The following is a 27,520-nucleotide window of genomic DNA, read 5'->3' as shown; positions in this document are numbered from 1 at the left end:
TTCTCAACTCGTTTGTCTATTACACAAATGAGGGTTATTATGAATAATCACTAAACGCCACGGTTTGACACCTATTTGACCATTAAAGTGCTCACATTAAGATAACTTTAGATGTGTGCTCCAATCGTCTCTTAGTGCAGTGTGCGAATGAGACCGAATGCTGACTGCATGCTGTGTGTGTGTCGGGCACGCACACATCATGCGATCTCTTTCGCGCATTTAAAAAATGAATGATTTGAATGTTGATCAATGAATGATGCGCATCCCCTGCTGCAAAAAGTACATTACAGTACATGCTTTGACATTTTCATGTGAAACTGAGCTTTGCAGAGGGGCCGGTATATGATGCAATAATCGTTTTATTTCGATTGATGATTTTCATAATCGTTTGAAACCGAAATCGAATTTTGGATTTAATTGCACAGCCATGAGGTAGCCTGCTAGTTTTATTTGACGGAAGAAAAAAAAGCATATGATTGGACAAACAGCATATGCTGGTTTTGTAATCTAATTTTGTCATTTAAGCGAAAAATATCTAGGGCAGGTGTATTTATTTAACTCTTACTTAGTTTATTCTTTTTTCTTTGCTGTTGAAAAGACTGTAGCTGCGTAAATGTTCTATTGTTCTTTATTCTGTTGTTCGCATGTTAAAATAAATCAGTATTTTAAAATTCAATATTTAATGTGTCACACAAAATAGACACATCAATTATTATTAGTTTTTATCAAATATGAATTTAATCCTAATAACCGTTAATATTCGTTTAACGAACGGCAGTTGTCGGTTGGCAAAATTAACCGAAATGAGCATCCCTAGTCCTAGTGCCTGCCTGATGAGAAATTTATTCTGAGGTATTCTAAGTTTAATTTTCCACTGTGGTGCTGGTAAAAAGGAGCTCTCTGGAATGTAATACAAATGCGTAAGCTGTTGCCATGGTAACGAAAGTGCTGTGTATATAGAAATATGGACCATGATCAGATATTTTAATTACTTTTTTTTTTTTACTTATTTTAATAACTAAAATAAATAAATAAATATATATTGCATGTGTAACACCGCTGGTCCTACACCACCCAACCCGTTCCGAGTTGGGATCGAACTGACAACTTCCCGCATAGAAGTTGTTTGCTCCTTGCTTTACCATGGAGGCTAAAGACCATGGCCTCTAGCGTATGTCGCTAGAGCAAATTTTAGCTGTCAGAGGAGTGAGGTTTACCAGTAAAGCATTTCACTAGCTGGCTTCTGATGCATTCAGCCCCCTAACCCTCACTCCCATCCGGGTCACGGCACCAATGTAACCCTGCTGGTACTACACCACCCAACCTGCTCCAAACTGAGATCGAACCGGCGACTTTCTGCATGGGAGTCGCTTGCTCTAACAAGGAGGCTAAAGACCATGGCCTCTAGCGTTTGTACTACAGAACATAGAAAAAACAATTCATGGGTATTGAGAATCTATATCATATCAATCACTTACAAAACAGTTTATTAACCTAAACTTTTTTCAATTTTTGTCCAGCCCTAAATGTGTCAGTCATTTATTAACACCAGCTTGTGTTCTCCAATCAGAGGACAAGAAGGGCAGCATGCAGGATGTGGCCAATCAGAAGGGAGTTGTGTGCAGAGCCCAGGGCTGGAAAATTCACCTCTGTGCAGCTCAGCTCATGCAGTTGGTGAGACGCTCTTTGAGACTTTAATAATCACCCACAACAGTGGACATGTCAAGTTTTTGTGGGAGTAATTGTCTTCTCCCTGCAGTCCAATCTGGAGCATGACGTCTACAGTCGCCTGACGACTCTCCAGGAAGGCTTCGTTCCAAAGAAGAAGGCCGGAGCCGATGTTGATCTTCACCGTATAAATGAGCTCATACAGGTTGGAGCCATTAGTCTCTTTTAAATTCAAATGTTCATTTTCAAATGGGTTTTCAGCAATATTAATCCTTTATTGGGCGCTCATTGAAAAATGCATTAGAAATTCCCTGTTATTGGGGGTTATTATAAGACTTTTGAACAGTTATGACTTAAAATAAATTTCAATGAAGTTAACATATTCAAATATCAATAGCTATAAAATAGATACAGGCAGCACAAAATGAATAGCTGAGGTCTTGTGCTGGGTTCACACCAAATGTAGAGCATTGTTATTCGCTCTAATTGACTTAAGCGTTTGTTACCTCAAACTAATTTTCGAGTTAAATTACTGGAACGTGGATGACTCATTTGTGTGCATTTTTGACACTTGCTGGAAATTCGACTTTATTTGTAATCTACTTGCACACATGGTTAGGTTGCTTTCTCACCAACTTGTTTCGGAACCTGTCTCGTTTGCCCAGTTAGCGCGGTTCGTTTGGCATATGTGAAACCACCAATTGCTCTCGGATCCGCGCTAAATCAATCGCTCCGAGATCGCTTGAATGAGGTGGTCTCGGTTCGATCGAAACAAACTCTGGAGCGGATCGATTGCAGTGAGAAAGCCGAGCATGGATCCAAGCGCGGTTATATCACTGTGTTTTATGGATATGTAACAGGCATACGGCTGTATGAAGAGAGAATTATGAGTAGGGTGGGAAGTTTCACGAGTCTCCGGATGGCCGCAAACGAGTGATGATCTCCCGGTAATCTCGCGTCTCCCTCCCGGTCCTCAAATAGGCTACATCGCGCACCCTTCTCACCCCTCCCCACCGCATCTCTCCTCACTCTTAAGACACGTCGCGCGCACCTTGTCAAACACCACCAAACCACCACCTCTCCTGACAGCTGAGCGGGACTCTGCAAAATAAACCCTGACACTCTGACCAATGTGAGGAGAGTTTACTCGCACGTGACTTGTTTTAACTCTTTTGGTCCGATTAGAAACTTTGCAGTGTGAAAGCGAACCACACCAAGAGCAAAGAGCAACAATGTAACATTTGTAATCTCTGTTTCAGAACAACTGAATCGATTCACAGGTGTGAAAGCACCCTTAATTTGCTATTTGGTGTGAACTTATTGTTTTGTCTTTGTAGGTGTTTTTGACACGCAAAGTGTCAGTAGCCCCTCACTTAACATTTATGCATGACCAAGGACCAAAGTTACAGCTAAAAACCTTTAGGGAAAAAGGCACCATCTCTCATTTTGGATGGCCTGTGGATGAGTAAATATGGAATGGGGTAGGGGGATTGAATGATTTGTTAACCTGATTTGGAAATCTGATCAGGTTTATAGTGTTAGTGCAAAATGCATTAGACGTTCATGTAATTCTAATTATTAGTGTTTAATATTTAATTTAGATTATTTTATATCATCACAGCAACAAAATGTAACCCTTTGTTTTAAATATGGCATATCATAAGTTGGGTTGACAAAATTCTCTTGTTTCTCAATTTATTTATTGAGACAAAAGTGTAGACTGTAGGTATTGGACATATTTTAGATGATTACAGTGCATCTGGAAAGTATTCATTGCGCTTTACTTTTTCCACATTTTTTATGTTACACCCTTATTCCAAGATTGATTTAATTAATTTATTTCCTCAAACTTTAAGAAAAGGTTGTGAATACTTTTGTACATGTGATTTTTCAGGTTTTTTATTTTTAATAAATTTGCAACCATTTCAAAAAATCTTTCTTCATATTGTCATTATGAGGTATTGTGTGCAGAATTTTGAGGAAATAAATTAATTTAAACCATTTAGGAATAAGTCTGTTACATAAAAAAATTTGGAAAAAGTGAAGAGCTATGAATACTTTCTGGATGCACTGCATCACTCAAGCTGGCGCAGTCCGATTATTATCATTGATTGTTATGATGCTATATGAGATTTTAAAAAGTTGGTTCTTTGATCCAGGCATTATTTTGATTTCAAATCACAATGAGACATCAAATAGATGATCACTCACATTGTGTTGTCGGAATCCAGCATCATTGATCCCATTGTTAGTGTAATAGTGATGCAGCTGATGTTAATCTTAATATTTCACTGCGCAGGGCAACATGCAGCGCTGCAAACTAGTGATGGACCAAATCACAGAAGCCCGAGACTCCATGTTGAAGGTGCTGGACCATAAAGAGCGCGTCTTGAAGCTGCTCAACAAGAACAGCAGCACTAAGAAGCTCAACAAGCTGAAGCGCAAGGACCGAGCGTGAGACAAACTGACCTGTGCTTCAGCACGAACACAGAAAACCTCCTGCTCCAAGACTTCTCGTCTCTCTTTATCTCTACCAGAGATAATTCACTTCCAGTCCTGATCCGATGGCAAGACATCTCTATCTGGCAAGCCCTTCCTTTCCCAGCACACACTGAAGATATAGGAAATGACAGTGTTAAATGAACAACAACATCTTTAACAGTATCTTCGCTGATATATGAACGTTTAAATGTTTCATTTCAATCAAGACGCCTTAACTGGGTCACTATTTTAGGGACGTTTTTGGATGTTGATTCCATTTTAAAGTTATATTTAAGCATCCATGGGTGAACTCTCAGTAAAAGCAATGCTGTATAATCTTCACGTTCTAGATTATCTTCACCACTATTTCATTTGGGTGCCTTGAATGGTGATCTTGTATTTTGACAGTCATCTGTACTGTATTCAACACCAAATGACAGTATTAGGTAATGGCCGTTCTTCGTACTGGAAGAGTTCCACTTTGTGTTGTAGCACTCAAAACAATAAGAACTAAGAAGCCATAACGATACCATCCTCATTGTAGTAAACAAAGACTGAAGCATTTTACCACATGTGCATTGTGGGAAACGTTAAAGGTGCTTTGGTGAATGGAGTATTGTGCCTTTCTGTGTGCCTCATGTAACATGGGTTTGGATTGCTGGAAGCGGTTTCTCTGACGGTTTTTCGGAGTCTGAATGTCTGAATCATTTTATGTTCTTGCGTCACTGCCTGTCGATGTGTGAAGATCGTTTTTATGTATCATCAGTCTTAGAACCGCTGCTCCAGGTACAACTCTCTGGATCGGTTCATTGGTCATGTAAGCATTAACGGTGGTGAGAATCATGTTCAGAATCGCATCACGTCAGATTTAGAGGAGAAATATGATTGTTGTGTATCTAAGTTAAACCTAAGTATATGAAACATAAGCCCTCTTCCATTTTGTTTACTACCTGTATGAACAATATTATGTTTATTTTTCCAGTTAAGTTGCTTGAAGAAGTGTCATTTGTGGCAAAGACGAAGTGTTGTATGCTGTTTCATTTGGAATGACATTTCATGTTGCACTCCGCTGCTGAAGTACAGTAAAGACACTTTGTACATCTATTTATGGGTGCTTGTTTCTAATTTAACTTGTGGAATGTTGATACTGTTTTATGTCCTCCCACCAAAAACAAGCCTCTTTCAACTGTCACAGCTCAATTAGATGTTTTAGCCTTTTTTGAAGAAGAATTGAATAATTTTGTTTAAAAAAAAAGACAGTTGCAAATTGTTCATTCACTACATTAAACACATCTTACAATGTTGTAAATAACTTCTGATTCCAAGGAAATATGGTTCTTTTGATCCATCTAAGAGTCAGTTTCCATTTACAGGGTATCTGCGGGGTCTTAAAATATCTTACATTTTAAAAAACAAATGTTTGGCCCTAAAAAGTCTAAATCCACTGAAATATTTTGTTGTAGGTTTTAAATCATTTTAAATGGGTCTTCATTATCTTATGTCCATGTAAAGCTATACCCAATTGGGCCAACACTCATCCAATCACTAACAGTATATTTCATTAAAAGTTTAAGAACAGTTTATTACATTACATTACATTTGTTTTTAATGTTTTTTAAGGTTTTATCTTGGCCATAAAAAAAAACATCTTAAGCGTTAAGCCTTGTGTAAGTGTGAAATTTCATTCATTATGGTCTGAAGTGAAGTTTCACAAACTATTTTTGAGAGGAGCACCTTACATGATTGACTGCAGCTGGTCTCTCATCTACAATTATTAGTTAGCCAATCAGATTAATCCAAACTCACTATAAGTAACCTAGCAAAAATGACTCCCTTATCTTCGTCTTCCAAAGAAACCCCCCCATCCACCCCATCTTCCCCTGCCTTCCTTTACCATGGGGAGCTCTCGAGAACCACCTGATCTCGTACTACCCTTACATGCTCTATCGACCTGGCAGGATACATGGGCTAAATTATCTTCGAGCTCAGGGTTCTCTCCGAAACAATATCTAAGTGTGTACTCTTGAAAAAGGTCTTAAAGTCTTAAATTTGACTTGATAAAACCTTTAGAAACCCTGATTTAAACAATGTTAAATAGCAAAAACTAAACTAAAATGTTTATCGCACGTCAACTCAATGGGTTTTATGTTTGAAAATAAATTAACATAGTTATTTTTAGCATATCAATAGATTCACTGGGCATCTTGTCATGTGCAGTTTACTTCAACTGGGTTGGGCTTGTTTTGCACTTCTAATTGTCTTAAATCTTCATTACATTAAAACCCCGTAATTGTGCTGGGATTATTGATTTAAGACTGTTGTCTGTATTGGCATGAGAGCATCACTCAGAATTGTATCCATAATGTGAATCTCCTGTTCCAGCACATCCCAAAAGGATGTGTTGATTAAGATGTAGTGACTGTGGATGCCATATGAGTTTTGAGAACTTACTGTCATAATTGAGATCTCTGAGCTTTGATTGTGTGTTATTCATCAGCAAAATGGGTAGACTGACTGTGGTCATAAATAGACAAACCTCATCAGCAGCAATGCTGAAATGTGTAAATAATTCCCAAATGGTACTCTGGGATCTATAGTGAGGGGAAAAAAAACTACCCCAGACTATCACATCACCATGGGTAGTACAAACTGTTATACAAGGCAGGATGGATCCATGCTCTCATGCCAGTTGTATTTAGTTCTGTCTTTACCATCTTAATGTTGCAACGGAAAGACTCAGGGAAAACTTTTTCTGATGTATTCCCATTTCAGTGAGCCTGTGTGAATTGTCCCCCAATTTGGTGTTGATATCTGATAGAAATATCACTGGCCTGGGGCCTGTACCATGAAGCTGGATTCGCTACGATCCATTTTAGGTAAAATGAAGTTAGCAGATTTTGATCACTCTTAGTTGCCAAAGCAGCGGAGCTCAGCCACTTCATGGTACTTAAAACCCAGAATTGGTGCAAAATAAACAGTGGGTAGTGCTGTTGCCTTACAGCAAGAAGGTCACTGGTTTGAGCCTCGGCTAGGTCAGTTGGCATTTCGGTGTGGAGTTTGCATGTTCTCCCCGTGTTTGCGTGGGTTTTCTCCGGGTGCTCCGGTTTCCCCCACAGGTCCAAAGACAAGCACTGTTGGAGAATTGGGTAAGCTAAATTGTTTGTAGTGTATGTAGTTGATTGAATGAGAGTGTATGGGTGTTTCCCTGTGATGGGTTGCAGCTGGAAGGACATCTGCTGTGTAAAAACATATGCTGGATAAGTTGGCGGTTCATTTCACGGTAGCGTCACCTGATTAATAAAGGGACGAAGCCGAAAAGAAAATGAATGAATAAATGGCTAACCAGCTAATCTGGCCTCATGCTACTGCCCCATGTTCTTTTTCTGCTGCTGTAGCTCATCTTATTCAAGGTTTGACATGTTTTTTGTTCATAAATGCTTTTCTGTAGATCTCAACTGCGACTGATTCACTTTCAGTTCGAATGAGCCTAGTTATTCTCTGACCTCTGACATATTCGCCTAAAGGAAACTAGATATTCTTCTTTTTTCAGATCTAGACATGGTTGTGTGTGAAAATTGCTGTAGATAAGCAGTTTCTACAATACTCTGAGGAGACCATCTGGCACCAACAGCCATTTTGCAGTTGAATCACCTTTCTTTGCCTTTCTGATGCTCTCAATGTCAGTTTCCACAAATTCCACTGATCAAGTGTAGTTTAGTAGACTCTCACAACTTTTGGCTTATTCCCTTTATCAGGGGTCGCCACAGCAGAATGAACTGCCAATTGCTCTGGAATATGTTTTTTGGGTATGATTTTGCCAAGTAAGATGTGATTAACATTTATGTTAATCCTGGAACTTCATTTTGTTTTAAAATTTTATTCATACCTAATCCCTATTCTTAGATCTAACCCTAACTGTAAAATACTTCTAATATCATGTGGGATTTATAGTTGCATTGTCATTGAAGCACATAACTATAAATTCTACACAAACTGGAATCTTATCCTTATATCTGATAGGCTGATTGGAATATTGTTCCAAGATCAACATAGATGTTCATCCAGCAACATGTCTGACTTTGCTTGAATACACACTTAACAACACACCACAAACACAAACACACACACACACACACACACACACACACACACACACACACACACACACACACACACACACACACACACACACACACCAGTTAATTTGTCCAATTCAGCAAATCAACATGAGTTGGAGTGTTTGATAACTCATGCAAACTCAGGGAGAACATGCAAACTTCATACAAAAACGCATCCTGGCTCAGCTGAGGCTCGAATCAGAGACCTTCAATCTTTAAGACGTCAGTGATACTAAGCCACCTTGTGACCCTTAAGCATAGTTTACACCAACGTTCAATTAATCGATTAATCAGTAACCTTAATAATGCGTGATGCGTCTACTTCAATGGCACATCAAGGCTTATGCCGTTTAGTTATTATTAGCCTATTTATCTGTGGAGGAGCAGGAGTGATAATTAAATAAAGTGAAGATTCAGTTGACCAATAAGAGTTTACATATAAAAATGTATATAAATAAATCACTTTGAAGTGGAATAATTAACACTTTTTTTTTTACAATTGTTTATTTGATTTGTTTTATTAAAATGTCATTTAATAAAAAAATACATTTTAAAAATATTAAATGTATAAATAAGTAGATAAATTTAAATTAAGTTTGTTTAAAAGTTAATATTATATTATATTATATTATATTATATTATATTATAACATATTATATTATATTATATTATATTATATTATATGCTAGAATGTTGCATGTTTAGATAAGTAATATTGTTATCAGTTTTTAGGGTGTGACCACATTTAGCATTGCCATGCACATCAATTATTGATTCCTCCTTTGCCAAGTCATTTATTGTTCAAATCATGTTTACATTCAGGTCTTATCTCCATGGAAACCAATAACTAGAACTTAACACGCTACCATTCCTCAAACAAAACAATTAATTACGCTTATCTAAGTGGCGGCAGTAATACTGAAGCTTATTTTTATGCTGAGCCCTTTATGTTTTAAGACCCATAAAAACTGAGACATCCAGGAAACAACAGTGGATTTGTGTTGACCTTAACTGTGTACTTTGAGACCTTGTTTCTCCTGCATGTTTTCATAATCAGTTTGAGAGATGTCATGGTCATTTATAAAAACCTTTCTTTGATTTATGCTCAACTGTGATTCAGTATCTGTTCAGAGAGACTTATGTCAGTGAATGTTTCTTCTGGATTCTCCCAGTTTTACTGCTTAACAGCCTCTCTGACTCAACTAATAAAGCTGTTCTCTGGTGCCATCTTCCTCTTGCGTGAAAGTCCAAAAGGCACCTGTCATGCGTAGTTAATGGATTGAGGATAGAGGAATCCTTTTTGATTAGATTTCAAATTTTAATTGAAAATGAGCTTCAAGCCACAAAGAAACTCTTGTTTTTAAAGTCATTGTCTAACTCGTTGTTTATTTGTTGCATTTCAGCTGAATAGAAACTTGACTGAAACCCACTGAAATCTGTCAGTCTGCTGGTGACGTCCATTCAGTGGTTGATGGTGATAATCTGCCCATGGTGGAGCAAAGTCTATTGGGTCGTAAAGTGATGAACACTTAGGACACTTCCTTGTTTCTGTCATACAAACGGATGGAAAAATAACGTTTGGACACGTATGTTTTACATTTTTTCTTCTTGGATCTAATTAAACTGCCATTCACGCGAGTTCAGTTTTCAGCTGTACTTGTTTTTGATAGGTGTTATTTTTATAACTGGCTATTTCTGTGCATTTTTTGGGGTTTTGACTTGAGTTAGATGCCTGTGGTACAAAAGAGGTTGTCAAAATGGTGATGTTAAAAAAGGTGTGTATATATTTATTATCTTTTTTTGTTTGTTTGTTGGGAAATAGAGCTATTTTTGAGGCTTTGGGTTGGTTGTGATTTGTGTTTGGTTGTAAGATGTAAGCTAATGTAAATGTAAATCTAGGGGGACCACGTCTGGATTGAGTCCAGTATTGGGGTCCCTATTGGAGGTTATGTGAAGATCTCAGGCAGTGGACAGTACTGCCTCATTGACGATGAAGGAAAGGTAAAAGTGATGGTTTATACTGTACGAGAAACTGAGGGCTTTTATTTGCCTGAGGCTTACACACACACTTGCCATTTTGAACCGCTGGGTTTTATGTTTGTTTCAAAGTTTTTTCTTAGTGCAATTCACTCGTTTAAATTTAAACGTGTGTCCAAAAATTAGTCTTTTTCCCAGTGTAATTTAGCAAATTTATATCTGGCTTTTTTGTTGATTCTGGCTTGTTGATTTTCCCATGTTGTCACACAAGGAAGCAGTGTGTTTAAGGTTTTCCTTAAATACTATGCCTCCAATTAACTCGAATGTTGTCAATTAGCCAATCAGAAACTTCCAAAACCTTGACACCATTATCTGAGCTTTTTCAGAGGCATAATAATCTTATTTTATGTAAATTTGACTTTTAAGAACAGTTATAACAATTTCTCAAAGAATATCTCTCTCATTATTCTGCTATTAAGCATAACAGAAACAAATTTGTTAATCCTAACTTACCTAAAAGTGAGACATTTTAGTCACATTAACATCTGACTTTTTTTAAATAGTTATGTGCTTTTTTATACAGTGTATGCAAACTTCTGGTTTTAACTGTAAATATGCACCATTTAGACATCTTTAAAGGTGATTTTCTCAGTAATTAATTAATTAATTAATTTTTTAATCCTCAGATTTTAGATTTCACCTCAGCCAAATATCAGCATATCCTAACAAAAACATGCATCAATGGAAAGCTTCTACATTTAGTTTTCCAATGTTGTATAAAACTTAATAAAAAAAAAAGTAGTTTTCGTGGTCCATGCATATATTATTTGAAATGTTTGTTAGTCCATGCAGTCTTGCCATTTTACTATTTCTCGATTTTTCTCTCAGTCGAGCAGAATGGGAAACAGTATATGGCTCAAAGATATTTAGGTGTTTTTGCATTAAAAGAAATTTACGTTATAGCTCATGCAAGTAAAGCATTTACTTCAAATAACTTAAATAATAATGTCCAAAAGTTGATAATTTAAATATAGTTAAATATAGTTAAACTATATATATAAAAATATAGTTTAAAAATATATAATAAGCACAAGTGGTCATAAATTAGATTGTGTTTTGAATAAATAAAAATTTATTGATGACAAGTGGGTAAAGCCTGGTGATTTAAGGTTGGTGGCAAAGTAAAAAGATGACTAAGATAAATTAATTAATTAATAAATAAATAAGATTTAGAATTAATTCATATTTTTAGACTGCACTGTGATACTTAAAATGATATTTCACCCAAAAACATTTATTCACACTCAAGTGGTCATAAACTTTTATGAAGTTCTTTCTTCTGTTGAGCATGAAAGAAGAAATTCTTGGCATAGTAGGAACAAAAAACAAAAAAAATAGTATGAAAGTAAATTTTTAAGTTTTCAAAAATGTTTCAGAATATTTCACTGTCTTCAACAGAAAAAAGGAACTCAAAAAGGTTTGGAGCAAGTGGAGGATGAGTAAATGATAACACATTTTTCATTTTTGTGGTGAACTATCCCTTTAAATTGAGTCTTTCAATATGCCATCAGATTAACCTTGTTCTAAATATGCCTGACACTGAGGTTTTTGTCAACACTAGAAATTATTGTCAACACTGAATTACATTTCTCTTGTGAATTGTGGCTAAAATGTGTGAAAGTCATTATTTTATTGCTCAGAAGAAAATGTTTTTGTGAGTGGGCCATATAAATAACAAGAAATATGACATCATTAATAATCTACCAATAATAATTATTGTAATATGATTTAATAGCTAATTGTTTTTAATAGAGAATATAATGTAACAGTTTTACAGCTCTAAAATTTGCTGCTTAGCATTTTTTTTCTTTCAGTGAAATAACTTTTTGTTGTTGATATTTTCTGTTGTCTGTACAGTAAATTACAGAATTTCTATATATAAATGTTGCCTTAAATATATTCACTTTGAAATTTGACAACTAACTCAGCTTTCACGCTGCATGCCATAATTGCTCAGTAATATTTTATTACATTTTATTATTTATTTTTTTATTATATTTTATTATTATGATTGTCTAATCAGATGAATGTGATATTTTTTGCTGTTTTTTTTCAGGAGCATTCGATCCCGGAGGGGGATCGGGCTGCTCTGAAGCCCATGCACCCCACATCAGTGGAGGGTGTGGATGACATGATCTGCTTGGGAGACCTCAGTGAAGCCGGTTTACTCAGAAACCTGTTCCTGCGCCACAAACAGGGCATTATTTATGTGAGTAAAGTCATTCTTCTCTTAATTTTTTTGACCAAAATAATTCAGTTTAGTATTTTATTGTAATTGTAATTATGAAAAACGTGAATGGGTCACATTCATGCAATAATATTTGTGAAAGATATATATGAAAAATACATATGTATGATCAGCTTGAAATTAAACAAACTAGACTTTCCTCTTCTTCCTATGTTGTAAAAATCTATAAACTTGTTATTTCTTCATTTATTTCTTCCTTTATTATTTCTGCCGGGAAAATCAGAAGGATGTGACATTTATGCATGTTTATGAGAGCCTATTCTGTGATACATCAAATGAATGAATATAATGCTCAAGATATTGCCCAAAAAGCACTAATGTTATATAAACAAAAGCTTTTAAGTTAAACTAGACATGTACGGTGAGAGAGCTTAAATACGCTGCAAATTACGAAAAAAACATTCGAATAGAAAAACATTAGCGATTGGACCCTTTTCTAATTTCCGGGTCTCTCAGTAGTGAAAATATGGGAGAGTACAACAAATATATTTTTTTACAATTTTATTTGCTCATATAATAGAAGAGAAACTCATGGATGATGTTATCAAAACTTTCGGAAAAAAATGTATATTAAAATATTGAGAGACTGATAACTGTAGTCAGAGGAAAGAATAACCTCCGATTTATTGTCCTGTACCATAGACGCTGCATTAGAAACGCCTCGCACAAGCGGTAATTCGTTTTTTGTAATTCGAAGCAAAGATGATCTAATTCATACATACATACATATTAATGTTCATGTGTTTTTTTATTTAAATCTTAAAAACTTTCAAGGATTTAAGATGCTGATGACCATGAAATGCGTCAAAACAGGCTTGTGAAAATAGTCTAGTGAGAAAACATCTTCATCAGTCTGACAATACGTGAACATAAATTCTCACAACACCTGAAAATAATAAAACGTAATGCAAATAACGCAGACCACAACTGAAATGTGTTGGAGGACCCCAGATAGTATTTTATTTTTGCAGAATTATATTAATAAAACAGATTACATTACCTCTAGAAATAATTTTTTTACTTTTTGTTTGTTATATTGTTTCACTGCAAATTATAATTAAATATTTAAAACTTGTATCTAAACCATGTTTATTATTATTATTATTATTATTATTGTTTAAATTCCGAGGCTCAGCTGGTTAAAGCCCTTTTCCAGAATTTTCATTGCAAATCTTAAGCCAATTGATAATTATTTATTTGTTTTTTTGGTTCAAATTTAATGTTTTTTTAGTTCAAATGTTTTTTGCCCAAAAGTTTGGGCACCTCTGATATATAGTGTATAGTAAATTTGAAACGTTAATTGTTACTTTACATTATGATGTTTGTTTGTTGGTAATAAATATTTCAGACTAAATTAGATCTCAGGTTTCCAATGATCTCAGATGTTAGATCCCACAGTCCAAACAAGCTTTTTAATATGTTTCATTTTTTCAATTTGTGTGCTGTTTAGACATATATCGGCTCTGTTCTCGTGGCGATGAATCCCTATGAGATGCTGCCCATCTACACAGCAGACCAGGTGCAGCAGTATCATGGGCGTAAACTGGGAGAACTTCCTCCGCATATCTTCGCCATCGCTGACAGCTGTTACTTCAACATGCGTCGCAACAAACGCAATCAGTGCTGCATCATCAGGTACTTATTTGATTTGTAAAAACAGATCATATATGATCATAAATCACTTTTACATGTTTTTTAAAGACATTGTTTACCCAAAAGTGAAAGTCTATTAGGAATTACTCATCTTCAGGTGGTTCCAAACCTTTAGAATTTTCTTTCTTTTGTTGAACACAACATTTTGAAGAATGTTAGAAGCCTCTAAACATTGACTTCCATGGGAAGTAATAGAGGAATATACTATGGAAGTCAATGGTTACCAGTTTCCAACATACTTCAAAATATCTGCATTTGTGTTCAACATAAAAAAGAAACTCTGGAACAAATGTAGGGTGACTAATTTCATTTTTTTGTGTTTTAAAGAGTTTATATGCATAAAGCAACATTTACATAAAAAAATAACATATTAAAAAACTATTAATTTGTTCTTTCATTCTGAGCAATCATCATCTAACACTTTAAAAAGAAATGTTTTTTGTCATAAGGGATATATTTAAAATTCATATAAATTTGGTCTTTACAAATCTTAGCAACTGCTAAAAATGAATGCATGTGTGTTGTGTTACAGTGGAGAATCTGGAGCAGGAAAGACAGAAAGCACAAAGTTGATTCTTCAGTTTTTGGCTGCAGTGAGCGGACAGCACTCCTGGATCGAGCAGCAGATCATACAGGCCAACCCCATCCTGGAGGGTGAGTGCTGAACTTTCTTATTTGCTGGATCATTTCAGTATTTTTCATAGAAAGCTCTCTCACTTCTGCATGTCTTACAGCCTTCGGAAATGCCAAAACTATTCGCAATGACAACTCCAGCCGCTTTGGGAAATATGTGGAGATCTTCTTTAATAAGGCGGGTGTCATAGAGGGAGCTCACATGGAGCAGTACCTGCTGGAGAAGTCCCGTGTCTGTCATCAGGTGAGCCTGTGTTTTATGTTATGTACGATAGACAAACATTAGGAGCCCTTGACTGGAAGTGCGTTTTTATGAGCTTTATCTGAAATTGCTCATAATAGTTGAATGTTTGAAAAATAATGTAGTCTTGGAATTTGAATAAACAGTTCAAATGGATACATTTATTTATATATTAAAATAAATGTTTGTTTTTTTATTTTAAGGCACTGCAGGAAAGGAACTACCACATATTTTACTGTATGTTAGCTGGGATGCAAAGTGATCATAAGAAGACTCTCTCCCTAGGTGATGCATCAGAGTTCAATTATCTGACCGAGGTTTGTGCTTTTGGATTTTTGTTGTGAGTTGAAATGAAAAACAAGCTCTGGAGTAGTGATAGCACTGCTTTTTATGCGGTAAAGAAATGGCTTGGTCCAGCTGTCAGACAGTAGTACTTTCAATTGACTTTTTACAGAGTGAAATGGCAGTGTACAACACGTCACTTGGAAGAAAAAAATTGAGTATTTAATTCTTATCTTTATAGTCTGAAAGGTCCATTTAGAGAAAAAAAGATGTGTGTACTTCAAAGGTATAAGGATGCATTTATCCTCATAGCTCAGATGCTGCATTCATACTGTCAATAACTCCAAAATGAGTCCAAATATTTTTTAAATACCTCAGATTAAAGGGACAAAATGTAATATACTTATATTATCCCAAATGTTTTGAAGAATGTTCAAATCCAGAGAAATAAGCCATTTTAACTAGTGACATGGACCATGTCCTGTACCACCGCTGTCATGACATCATACACCCTCGGTTTCAGGATTCGTTTTTTTTAGAATACAGGGAAAAACAATAAACTGTAAAAGATATGGACGTAGCATCCGTTACATTACCTATAGGTTTCTAAAGAATGCAAAAGAAGCTACAAGTAGGCGTGGCCAACCGTCAACATTTTGTTCGCGCGTCATCGCATTGACCGGGGAATACCAAACAAGGGCAAAGAGGCGGAGCTACAGACGCTTGCTAGCATTTTGCTTAGACAGGTATTTCTTTGGGAGAAACGCTTAATACTTCATTACCTGCGACTCTTTTGTATCTTGACCACATGTGCTTGGTTGTACACTATATCAATAAAGTGTTTAGACTTTTAAAAAACTGCTGTAATACATTGAATCACTAAAATTTGTTTTTATGATATTTTTTAACAGGAGAAAAACACGAATTACTTTTTAGGCTATTTATGAAATCCAGGCATAAAACTGTATGACAATGTTTCAGATGACTGTTTTAGAGCCTACAGCTAATCAATCGGTCAGATTCTGGAGTCCAATAAAGGTCTAAAAAAAACAGTTGATAAATGATCTTGAATAAAACAAATACATTTATAGTGATGGTATACGTATATAATTTCACTCATCTGGAAAATGGAGGCCACGTGAACGGTTTGTGAGCACAATTAAGTGCACACAGCATAATATATCATCTGATGAATGTAATAATTCCACAAGGCAGTTGATTGTGTAAAGCCACATAAAACAAAACAAAATACGATGTATATGCCAAGTTCAGCGGCTAATCAGCCAGAATCAGCTGAGGTCACGTGAGGACGATCAGCGAGACCTAGCTGTCACTTAAGTTGCCCCACCCTTAATTATGCAGACTTAATATCACCTGATATTAACGAAACGGATGAGTTATAAAAAAAAAAAATTCATCCCCGTCACAGTTGTCATGAAGAGTAATATTAGCTATGTGAACCAAAATCGTTCTTTGTCCCAGACTGTAAACACTTTTTTTCTGCTGTAAAGTTGGCCATTCTAACTGTGAGGTCACAAGAAATTTATTATGGAGCCAGGACTAGCGGAATTTTAATGAATTGCAGTTTCAGTTACTTCCGTATTTGTTTCACGAGGGAGAGCTGGTAGTTGCCGCTTGGGAAAAACTACGATGCTGTAATATGTTGTGTGTTTTATTGGACTGCACAGAGCAGCATTATAGCATTATATTCATAAGAAAAAAAAATGCATATAGTATGATAAAACAGTGTTACTTCTTCCTCAAGTGATCATGACTGGAAAGACTGGCATAATAAAAGCTCTGCTGTTTTCATGCCACATTTCCTCGTCTCTCATCAGTAATTTCTTCAGCACTATGGTTTCACTTTGACTGCTTTCAGCTTTACTCTTCTTCATATTACTATGAAAATACATGCAGTGAAAATACTGTGCCTTTAAGTACCACCAAGTTAAAACCAAATTAAGTTCCCAAAACATATCCAGAACCACTTTTCTTTTTATATGAATTGAATGTTCTCTCTAGCTTGCACAACCTGTGCAATAACGAGAAAAAGTACTAGCAGCTCTTTACATACTGTCATTTAAATTGCCTGCTCAGACAATATATTATTTCAGTCTGCTATTATGGCAATAAAAGACTCTTTGCTAAGTTTTAGCATCAAAAGTTGTTGGAACAAAGATCAAAGTCACATAATTTAAATTGAAAGCGCAAGTAAAACACCTACTGTAGCAATCTGATTATGGATATTTTTATAGTGTTCATTTCTCTGGAGCAGCTTGTACACGTGTTATTACTGCTCTAGAAACTGGTAATTGCTGCTTTTTAGCTAAATTTAGCTAATTTTCCTCCAGGGACATTAAACCCTGATATGGAATATTTGTAGGTCTACTTATTTGTTGTTGTTAACATCACACTGTTGTTCCACATTTGTCTAGTGTGAACAGGCTCTGTGCTATGTGTATCCGGCGAAGTCTGGCTTACTTCCGCTGATTGTACAGTACTGTGCTACAACAGGAACACTGCTGACCCAAACATTACGGATAGTTTTGTTGTGCTTTATGTCATTATAACCCACTTATATATGTTTATGTCAACTACATGATTATGACATCTAAACATTCAAAAGTATCATTTCAAAGCCATGAGGACAGTGCCTCTAGCTACCACTGCTGTGTTATGCAATGTACAGCGAAATTTAACGCAAGTGTGAGCAGAGAGTGAGCAACGCATGTTTTTTCAGCATCTATGTTAACAGATTACAGTTTTCAAAAAAAAAAAAGCACGAGGGGTGAGCGTCGCAGTGCCGCAATAATTTTGGCGCTGGGTCTATTTTTTCCACGCTGCTTACGCTCAATTAAAGTGACAGTGCATTGATAATGACCAAAAACACATTAAATGACAGTAAAAAGTAGCAATTTTACCCAATAAATGCACGTTTTACGTTACAACTAACGTGGTTAAAACGATGGATCTGTGACAGAGAAACTACAGATTTTGGGAACACTCGTCACTATATTGTTCTTTTTCCAAACGATGCATCGTACTATGATAGTTCAGCCACGAGTTACTTTGTTGTTTGGGAAACGCACCCCTGTGCAGCAGCTTGCGATAAGCTGCGCGTTGCAGACGCAGTCGGTGTGAAAGGCAAACGCCTGCACGATGATATGCTGCTCACGTCCTGTTTGCGATTGCAGTGTGAAACAGGCGTTACCTCAGTTTCCCTCAGCCGCAACAAGTTTTGTTTGGAGATATTTGCTACATTTAATGGCATAAAGCACTAACACAATTATCTGTATAACAACTATTAGATGTTTTGGTCAATAGTGTTCCTGTTGTAGCACAGTACTGTATGATCGGCGAAAGTAAGCCAGCGGCCTGAATTTTTTTTAACGGAAATAGTCACAAGCTGCCATGCAAAGAGCCTATTCATATGTATATATCTATTGAGCCTATTGATGTCAATCAAAGATTATAGAATACACAAAACATGTTGTATAGTTTTAAAGAAGAATAGTTTTGGAGAAGTATAGTGGTCAATATTTCGAATGAAGCCCCGCCTTCTAGTACAGGAGTTAATCAGTGATAAAGACTGAGGATTCTCTGGGGGAGGACTTTGGACCAGATGTGGGTTTCTGCAGATTTTGTGTGATTCGAATGTGTAGAAATAAACTTAAGAGACAGTTGTTGTTCAATTTTATTAGTGACTCCTAATATGAAATGTATTTGTAAACTTGGTAAGCAATTTTAGAGAATTTGATGTTACCTCACTCAAACAGAATGCCCGAGCATACTGCCTGAGAGGCATTTCAAAGTTGGCCGCCGAGTGAAATGACTTGGCTTAAAGGGACTTTGTGTGAATATTGAATGTTGTCTTTGTAACCAACAGCCAATTGTGTGCCTTATATTCAAGTTTTTTTGATCACTCCTGCTCTCTAATTCTAACCGACTTGACTTATGATATTCATCTAGGGGGATTGTTTGACTTGTGATGGTCGGGACGATGCTGATGAGTTTGCACGGATTCGTTCCGCTCTGAAGGTCCTCACTTTCACAGACAGGGACTGCTGGGAAATCTTCAAATTACTCGCTGCCATCCTCCACATGGGCAATATTGACTTTCAGAGTCAGTATCTCTAGCTTTCCTGTAACAGTAATATCATTGAAACTGTCTTCCCATAAACTGATGTTATTGGATACAATAACTCGACTTCACCTTTTTCAGGCACTATAATGAATAACATGGACAGCTGTGATGTTCTGTCCTCCAGTCACTTCTCTGTAATTGCCAAGTTGTTGGAGGTATGGATAAAGATGACTTTATACACTTTATCTTCAAATAATTTCAAATAATTAGCATACGATCAGATGTTTGTCTGCAGAATGTATCCCATTTGTTGTCTCCTGTCACTGTGCAGGTGGATGATGCTGCTCTTGATAAGAGTCTGACCCATCGCTCCTTCATGACAAACAGAGAGATGGTCACTAAACCCCTCAGCTCAGAACAGGCCACAGACATCAGAGATGCCTTCGCCAAGGTGCTCTTTTTGGAGATTTTAGAATTAAGCTGGCTTGCATTCAAAAATGTTTTATATTAGGCCTCTTATGTTTACCAAGACTATATTTATCGAAAAACAGTAATATCAAAGTATTAAAATAACTTTCTACTTAAAGAAATAGAGCTAACAGTTTGTGACAGTTCACGCTGTTAACTACTGGGTTATTCATTAACATATGAACTCTTTATTAGTCATGATAACGTATGACTTTATTCTGCATCCCTAATCCTGCCCAAAACCTAATTAACCTAATTAATTAGTAGTTTATTAAGCTAATGTCTTAGTTAAAGGTCCCGTGAAGTGCTTTGAAATTAGTTTTTTTTTTTACTTCAATGTTTGCCGTAATCGCAACTGAAAAATTAAGAGAGGGTGGGAGATAGTGTAGCCCCTCCCCTTTGGAAAAAAACCTTCTCTTTAAAACAAGATTTGATGAGAAACTGATGTATGGTGTGATAAAAATCCTTGATCCATTTAGGCGGAAGTGACAAACTGCAATGCTTATGAAAGTTTTTTATATTTTTAAATGCAAATTGTCACTGTTTTGGAGCAGACTGGCTAATAGATATCCTTAAAACTAACATACTGATATTAACATCTAAAAAAACTTATTTTAATTTCACCAAACTTTTTATGGTTTTTTAATAATGGGAATTGGGACTCCCAAAATATGTTTTAAAATGTAATTCATTCCACTCTGACTTTTACCCCATTCTACAGTGTTACATGATTTGCTGAATTAGAAACTTTTTTCCATATGTAAAATGGTTTAACATTTTTATGGTAAATATATTATAAATTTTAAGGATTATTTGATTGATTAATTCAGTAGAAGAGATGGCAAAAAAAGAACATCAGTATTCATGGGAATTCAAAGTCCTTGTTCCCATTTATTTAATGTTTTTTTCCAAACTGTACATTTAGACAGATATTTTGGCTTCATAGATGCTCTTTGCTCTCACACATGATAATTAATATTTGTTGTACTCATTGACAGGCTCTGTATGGAAGGTTGTTTGTTTGGATGTTCACAAAAATAAACAGCGCCATTCACAAACCCCAGACCGACGAGCCCTCTTACACACGCCAGTCTATTGGTCTGCTTGACATTTTTGGCTTTGAGAATTTCCCTCAAAACAGGTTGGTATCTGGTGACCCAAACAAATTATTCATAAACAATGGTGTAGAATATCTTTTGCATTCAATTTGACATATAATTACAATAAAAAGGCAAGTAATAAATTGAGTTATAAAATTTGAAGGAGTGAATTATTATTTTCATGTAAACATTCTCCAATAGTCTTGCCTTTAGACTTTAAAATAAAATAAAAAAACACAATGGATATTGCATGTAACATTTTATTAATATCATGTTTTAGAATGGGGTTTTCCCTCGTTTTTTGATATTTTTCATGATACGATACTGTGCAGATTCACAACACTTGTCCTTTAAAATGTAAACTTTTGAAACTCTACAAGTTAAGTTGTTTATGTTTTTTAATGGTTGGCTTTGGTTTTTTTATGGTTGGCTTTGAGCCTTTAACTTCCACTCACCAATTCTTTTTTTGTTTTAAATGACAAATTATAGACAAAAAGGCTACCAGACAGTTGCCAGTGCCAGTCCAATGGTTAAGTAACATTTAGATACTCTAACCATACTTTGAGAATAATTTCTCTTTTCCACTTTTGTCATTTAGTTTTGAACAGCTGTGCATCAATTTCGCCAATGAGCATCTGCAGCAGTTTTTTGTGAGGCACGTCTTCAAGCTGGAGCAGGACGAGTACACTAAAGAAGGCATTTCATGGAAACGCATTGCTTTCAATGACAACCAGAAAACCCTGGACCTACTAGCCCTTAAACCTCTCAACATACTGGCTCTGATTGATGAGGAGAGCCATTTTCCTAAGGTGAGCTTCGTACGCTATATGATAGAGTGACTTATTTGCTTTTTATAAGCTATTTATGCCTGCGCTGTCCTGTTTTTAACACAGGGGACAGATGCTACGATGCTAAACAAACTGAGCCAAGAACACAAAGGCAACAAACTTTACATTTCATCCAGGGGCGACCATCGGATACATTTTGGTGTTCAACACTTTGCTGGGTTGGTTTATTATGACTGCGAAGGTACAATTCATCGATTATTTACTGTCCCATGACATATGTACTGCATTCCCAGCAGTTATTTTATAAATGAAACAAGTTCTGTTCTAAATGAGCAATGTTTTGGCAGGTTTTTTGGAGAAGAACAGAGATACTGTGAGCATGGACATCTTGGAGCTGATTCGGAAATCTTCCAACAAGTTGCTTAAGCAGATCTTTGAGAAAGAGATCAATGTAAACTCGGTGAAGAATTCGAACAAAATGAACAAAGCTGTCATGACGCCAAAGAATTCATTACGAGTAAGAGATATTTATAAAAATGTTGACTTTAACAATGATCACGTATTCATGCACACAAATATCATAATAACCTACATTAAGTTAACCTGTTGTCTTGTTTTACATGCAAACCAGTAACCCTGCAATGCAAGCCCACCTAAAAAATTCTATTATAATTTTTTAGTAAATACTATAGTGTTTTTATATCATACTGTAGATATTATTTGTAGTATTATTTACATAGTTGTAGAAAACATGATCCATGTATGTTACTATGGTTGTATTAGCAACTATAGAATTACCACAACAGATTAATTAAGTACATTACAGTATGGTTTAAAAAACACTATTTTTATTTACTATTATTTACTATACATTACTGAAGATTCTTTTCATTTTCGTTGTTTATAAGACTTTATTAATGAAAAAGAAAATCCTGGTAGTGACATAAAAAAATCAGAATTTGCATATCTAATTTCATTACCCATGAAAATAGTGGATCATGGGGGGCCAAGTCAGAGCACTCACTCTGATCTCCCGGGCTCTGCGTTGCAAACCAAAGCATACTGATATAATTGGCTTAAGATTGGCAATGAAAATCCTGGAAATTGCAACCAGCAGAACCTGGGAATGAAAAAATAAAAAAAGACCTTCATAATAGTCCCAAACTAGGTAACAATGCTGGGTAATATCATTGCACCTGCTGCAGCCAAAGTTCACAAATTCATAGTTCCTAGCAATATTAACCTAGAAAATAACAACTTTTCATTTTCTGTCAGTCTTAGTACAAGATGTATCTATAAAGTCAAACTTTAAACAGGAAAATTATCAAAACTCTTTTTTTTGTGTGTGTGTTTTATAAGTGAGATGCTAATGGTCTAATCTGATTTAATGATTTATGCTAAGCTAAGCCAGAATTCTCCCACCAGACCCGGAGATTGGCTAAATGAATTAAAAAATGGTCGAATTCAAATGTTTAACTTGAGGAGAGTTGTTAAATGAGCCTTTTCTAAAAAAAAAAAGGGGGGAATGTTCATTTGAGGCATTTATGACCTTACTCCGTAAAGGAAAACCTTTTGACACCTTTACATGACCACATGCATTCTCGACTTCAGCATAATCAGATTGAGAGCATTCTGATCAATGCACTCAATGAAAATAGCTTTGAGATAAATTCTCTGTTTTGTCTTACACAGCAAGTTAACGAATCAAGGAGACAGATTTCCACTCTGAGCGGCCAGTTTCGCCAGTCTCTGGACTCTCTGATGAAGGCTCTTTCTCTCTGCCAACCCTTCTTCATACGCTGCTTCAAGCCAAACGATAAAAAGTTGCCCATGGTATCAATTCACTTCAACATCACTTACATCTTGAGCAGCTGTGAGGACGCTTTTAAGATGACGTTTTCTCTTTATTTTCCTCATCAGGTTTTTAACAGAGAGCTCTGCATGCAGCAACTTCGCTACTCTGGAATGCTGGAGACCATTCGAATACGCAAGTTGGGATATCCCATCCGTCACACCTTCAAGGACTTCCTGCATCGCTACCGAGCACTCTTGAAGTCCATTGACTGCGACCCCAACACTGTATGAGATAATAGGATTATATTATTAATATGTGAATGCCCAGGATTGTAGTTGATGATAGTTGCTTAATGCAGTAGAATTAAGTCTCTCACATTGTAAGAAATTTAATGACAAAAAGTCAAGACAACACATATTTTTATGTTGCTTATTTTAATAAGCTACTCCGGTTTCAACCTATTTTTTTTAAGTTATACAAAGTTTAAAATGTGTGCATTTACATTATAGTTTACTAAAAATTTAAAGTTTTGATATGTGAAAATGAGTAAAAGGCTGTATTTCGCATACCTGGCCAGTAGATGGTAATGTAGTTTTATAAAGAAACAAAAAGCCCCTGTGCATATACAGTCCTGTAGTCCCCGACTGTTGATTTGGTTGATAATGTTTGAATTAAAACATTAGAAAAAAAATTAATATTTGCACTTTTTAGTTTTTTTGTTTTGTTTTCAGGTCTCAAAATTGCCAGTAAAAATGAACATATAAGTCAACATTTACCTGTGTAAAAGTCTGCAAATTATGTTTAATCACTATCCACAAATGCTTTTACATTAACCAATTACTGCATTTTTATTTAAATGTAGGTTTATGGTGAGTACTGTGTTTGGTTGCTAGTAACCAAACATTTTAGTTGATGCTTCTGCCTTTAATTACAGGTAAAGTGAGTAATTCCTCTGCTACTAGAGCTGACATAGGTAAAAATAATAAGAAATAAAATATAAACAAATATAACCATTTTAACCTAAACACTCTTCCATCTGTATTTGCTCTAAAATTCAGACAGTCCCGCTCCCAAGTTATGCTATTGGTTGAGCCAGAGTTGATGTGTGTCAGTATCATGCTCAAACTAAGTGGTGTTTACACTTTTTTTTTTCGAAGGAATTAACCTTCAAATGACATGTGAGTGTACCAGTGTGGCTTGAGTTGATAAATAAAACATCTGTTATTTTTTATCTGTTATTTATTAACAGGAGCCTGCTGCCAAATGCTGCGCTGCCATCTGCAGAACTTTAATCAAAGATGAAGAAGATTGGAAGATTGGCAAAACCAAAGTTTTTCTCAGGGTACCTCCTGCATAATATTTATCAAGTGTATCATAACATTTTACACCAGTGTCCGCGTGCACTCTTGTAATATTGAATCTTTTTAAAAATCATTTATTTTGGAGTGATATTAAACAGTATTGTTTATGAGTTTGAGGTCATTTTGATTTTTTAATTATATTATTTAATTAGAAATAATACATTCAATGGATAAAAGGTGACATTAAATAGTACATTTATACTATTTTAGAAAAATATACTTATTGTAAGTGTTTAGAACTGTTTGTCAAAGTGTTCTGTAAACATATTAAGCACCACCTCTTCAGTTTTCTAAATTTAGTAATAATTTTTTAGATGCATTTCAAATAAAAGAAATATTCTAAACGTGACCCTGGACACCAAAACCAGTCATAAGTGTATATTTTTAATTGAGATTCTAAAAAAGCTGAATAAAAAAAGCTTTCTATTGATGTATGGTTGGTTAAAAAAAATGGCAAAACATTGAATCAATATAGAATAAATATTAAAAAAAAAAAAAAAAAAAAAAATATATATATATATATATATATATATATATATATATATATATATATATATATATATATATATATATATATATATATATATATATATTTATATATATATATATATATATATATATATATATATATATTTATATATATATGTGTGATTGTGTATGTGTGTGTGTGTATAAATATTGACTTTACATTTGCCTAAATGATGAGTTTAGCAATGTAAAATTGAGTTTTGATATATATATAGAATAGTAGATATCTTCATGGGACTTGATCTTTACTTATTATTTCAATGATTTTTGGCATTTAAGAAAATGTGATCATTTTGACTATGTAATTTTGCCTATTGCTTTGAATATGCCCATCCAACTTATGACTGGCTTTGTGATTTAGAGTCACATATATTTAATTCATTTTTAATCATAAGTAATTAAGCAAAAAAAAAAAAATCATTTACAAATGTTTAAAAATCACATTTTCTTCATTCATGAATTATGTTTTTTTTTTTTTTCTCTGTCACAGGGTCATCATGACACTTACCTAGAACTGGAGCGAGCGCAGGAGCTTTACAGGAAGGCTCTCATCATCCAAAGAGTGATGCTCGCTCATAAAGACAGGTTTGTTCCTCGTTGTCTCTGCTCTGTGTCCAAGTGTAACATAGCTGTAGAGACTCAAGCCGTTTTTCATCCATCTACAGAAAAAACTTTATAAACAAAAGGAAGGCAGCTCTGGTTTTGCAGAAGAACTGGCGTGGCTACAAAGAAAAGAGGGACTTTTGCACAGTAAGCTTTGCAGGAACATTTTATGTCTGCAGTCAAATCAGATAAAGCATACCTCACACTGTTTCTGTTTTCCCTCTTAGGTTAAGCAGGGATTTGCTCGGCTGCAGGCGAAAGTACGCAGTCGGAAGCTCCATGAAGAGTACATGCGCAGACGGGCTGCCGCCATCGTTCTGCAAACACAGACCCGTGGCTTACTCGCCAGGAAAGAGCTGAAATCTAAAAAAGAGGCCGTGATTCTGCTGCAGGCACAGACCAGGGGACTGCTGGCCAGGAAAAGTCTCAAGAGAATGAAATCAGAGGTGAATTTAGAGTGGATCAGAACAACGTCTTTGTTGTTTTATATTTGATTCTAAAGTATGGAGGAATTATTTTGAAAGTCATTTCTCTTGCTCATCAAGCCTGCATTTATTTAAAGGCATAGTTCTCCCAAAAATGAAAATTCACATACTATTTACTCGCGTGTTTACAAACCTTTATGAGTTTCTCTGTTCTGTTGAACAGGAAGAGGATGCATTTTTCAAAATATATATTTTATTGTAGTTTTTACAGACATAGAAAAGCAAGGAACAGACAGACAAACCCATCATGAAACAAAAATCTTTGCAAAATGTTAAATAAAGCATAAAACAAGGAAAAATGGTGACATACAAGAGATACAGTATATGACCTAGAAAAAGACACAGTGATGTCACCTCACAGCAAGAAGGTCGCTGGTTCGACCCTCGGCTGGGTCAGTTGGCGTTTCTGTGTGGAGTTTGCATGTTCTCCCGTGTTCGTGTGGGTTTCCTTCGGATGCTCCGGTTTCCCCCACAGCCCAAACACATATGGTACAGGTGAATTAGGTAACCTAAATTGCCCATAGTGTATGTGTGTGAAAGAGAGAAGGGCATCCACTGCTTAAAAATGTGCTGGATAAGTTGGCGGTTCATTCCGCTGTGGCGACCCCAGACTAATAAAAGGACTAAGCCAAAAAGAAAATGAATGAATACTAGTCTTTATGGTGTATTAGAAAAAAAAATGAAATATTTTTAACCAACAAATCAGAATTTGAACACAGGACCAAAAAAGATGTGCTAAGGTCCCCTTAGCAGCTTTACACTTGTCGTATAAGGGGAAAACTGAGGGATAGAATTTACTAAGCTTCGTTTTAGAATAGGGAAGTCTGTGTAATATTTTGTTCTGAGTTAGATTGTGTCTAGAATTTATAGAACATAAATAAACAAATAAAAAGGAAGATACTTTGAAGAAAGCTAAAAACCTGTAACCCTTTACTTTCATGGTAGGA

The 27,520-nt window shown here is 35.5% G+C and overlaps 2 protein-coding genes and 1 long non-coding RNA gene across 5 annotated transcripts in view; 2 read left to right on the top strand and 1 right to left on the bottom strand.

The window, feature by feature from the left end:
* The window catches only part of sap130b (Sin3A-associated protein b), a 33,722-nt gene extending 28,469 nt beyond the window's left edge, over nt 1–5,253 (top strand). The window contains exons 19-21 of one of the 2 annotated variants that reach the window (XM_005171202.5): nt 1,571–1,674; nt 1,760–1,873; nt 3,968–5,253. In XM_005171202.5, coding sequence (XP_005171259.1) covers nt 1,571–1,674; nt 1,760–1,873; nt 3,968–4,126 — 377 coding nt within the window. In that variant the 3' untranslated portion in view covers nt 4,127–5,253. The remainder of the gene's footprint in view (nt 1–1,570; nt 1,675–1,759; nt 1,874–3,967) is intronic. The other variant, NM_001256623.1, reaches the window with a different exon arrangement.
* A 4,137-nt stretch (nt 5,254–9,390) lies between these two features.
* The window catches only part of myo7bb (myosin VIIBb), a 47,704-nt gene continuing 29,574 nt past the window's right edge, over nt 9,391–27,520 (top strand). The window contains exons 1-21 of one of the 2 annotated variants that reach the window (XM_021467206.3): nt 9,391–9,853; nt 9,996–10,042; nt 10,167–10,268; nt 12,361–12,513; nt 14,003–14,187; nt 14,738–14,859; nt 14,940–15,082; nt 15,283–15,396; nt 19,331–19,484; nt 19,584–19,660; nt 19,777–19,896; nt 20,912–21,054; nt 21,612–21,822; nt 21,907–22,042; nt 22,149–22,318; nt 23,494–23,634; nt 23,722–23,880; nt 24,846–24,938; nt 25,976–26,070; nt 26,151–26,235; nt 26,316–26,534. In XM_021467206.3, coding sequence (XP_021322881.3) covers nt 10,025–10,042; nt 10,167–10,268; nt 12,361–12,513; nt 14,003–14,187; nt 14,738–14,859; nt 14,940–15,082; nt 15,283–15,396; nt 19,331–19,484; nt 19,584–19,660; nt 19,777–19,896; nt 20,912–21,054; nt 21,612–21,822; nt 21,907–22,042; nt 22,149–22,318; nt 23,494–23,634; nt 23,722–23,880; nt 24,846–24,938; nt 25,976–26,070; nt 26,151–26,235; nt 26,316–26,534 — 2,640 coding nt within the window. In that variant the 5' untranslated portion in view covers nt 9,391–9,853; nt 9,996–10,024. Of the gene's footprint in view, nt 10,043–10,166; nt 10,269–12,360; nt 12,514–14,002; nt 14,188–14,737; nt 14,860–14,939; nt 15,083–15,282; nt 15,397–19,330; nt 19,485–19,583; nt 19,661–19,776; nt 19,897–20,911; nt 21,055–21,611; nt 21,823–21,906; nt 22,043–22,148; nt 22,319–23,493; nt 23,635–23,721; nt 23,881–24,845; nt 24,939–25,975; nt 26,071–26,150; nt 26,236–26,315; nt 26,535–27,520 lie in introns of both variants that reach the window. The other variant, XM_073925386.1, reaches the window with a different exon arrangement.
* LOC103910043 (uncharacterized) lies at nt 22,311–26,453 on the bottom strand. The gene is made up of 3 exons (XR_660139.4): nt 26,288–26,453; nt 25,994–26,144; nt 22,311–23,878 (listed from the first exon to the last, which is right to left on the bottom strand). It is a non-coding gene; the product is annotated as an uncharacterized lncRNA (long non-coding RNA).

The sequence above is a fragment of the Danio rerio genome, chromosome 2 (assembly GCF_049306965.1).
Source record: "Danio rerio strain Tuebingen ecotype United States chromosome 2, GRCz12tu, whole genome shotgun sequence".
Taxonomy (NCBI): domain Eukaryota; kingdom Metazoa; phylum Chordata; class Actinopteri; order Cypriniformes; family Danionidae; genus Danio; species Danio rerio.
This window is presented reverse-complemented; position numbering and strand designations above follow the sequence as displayed.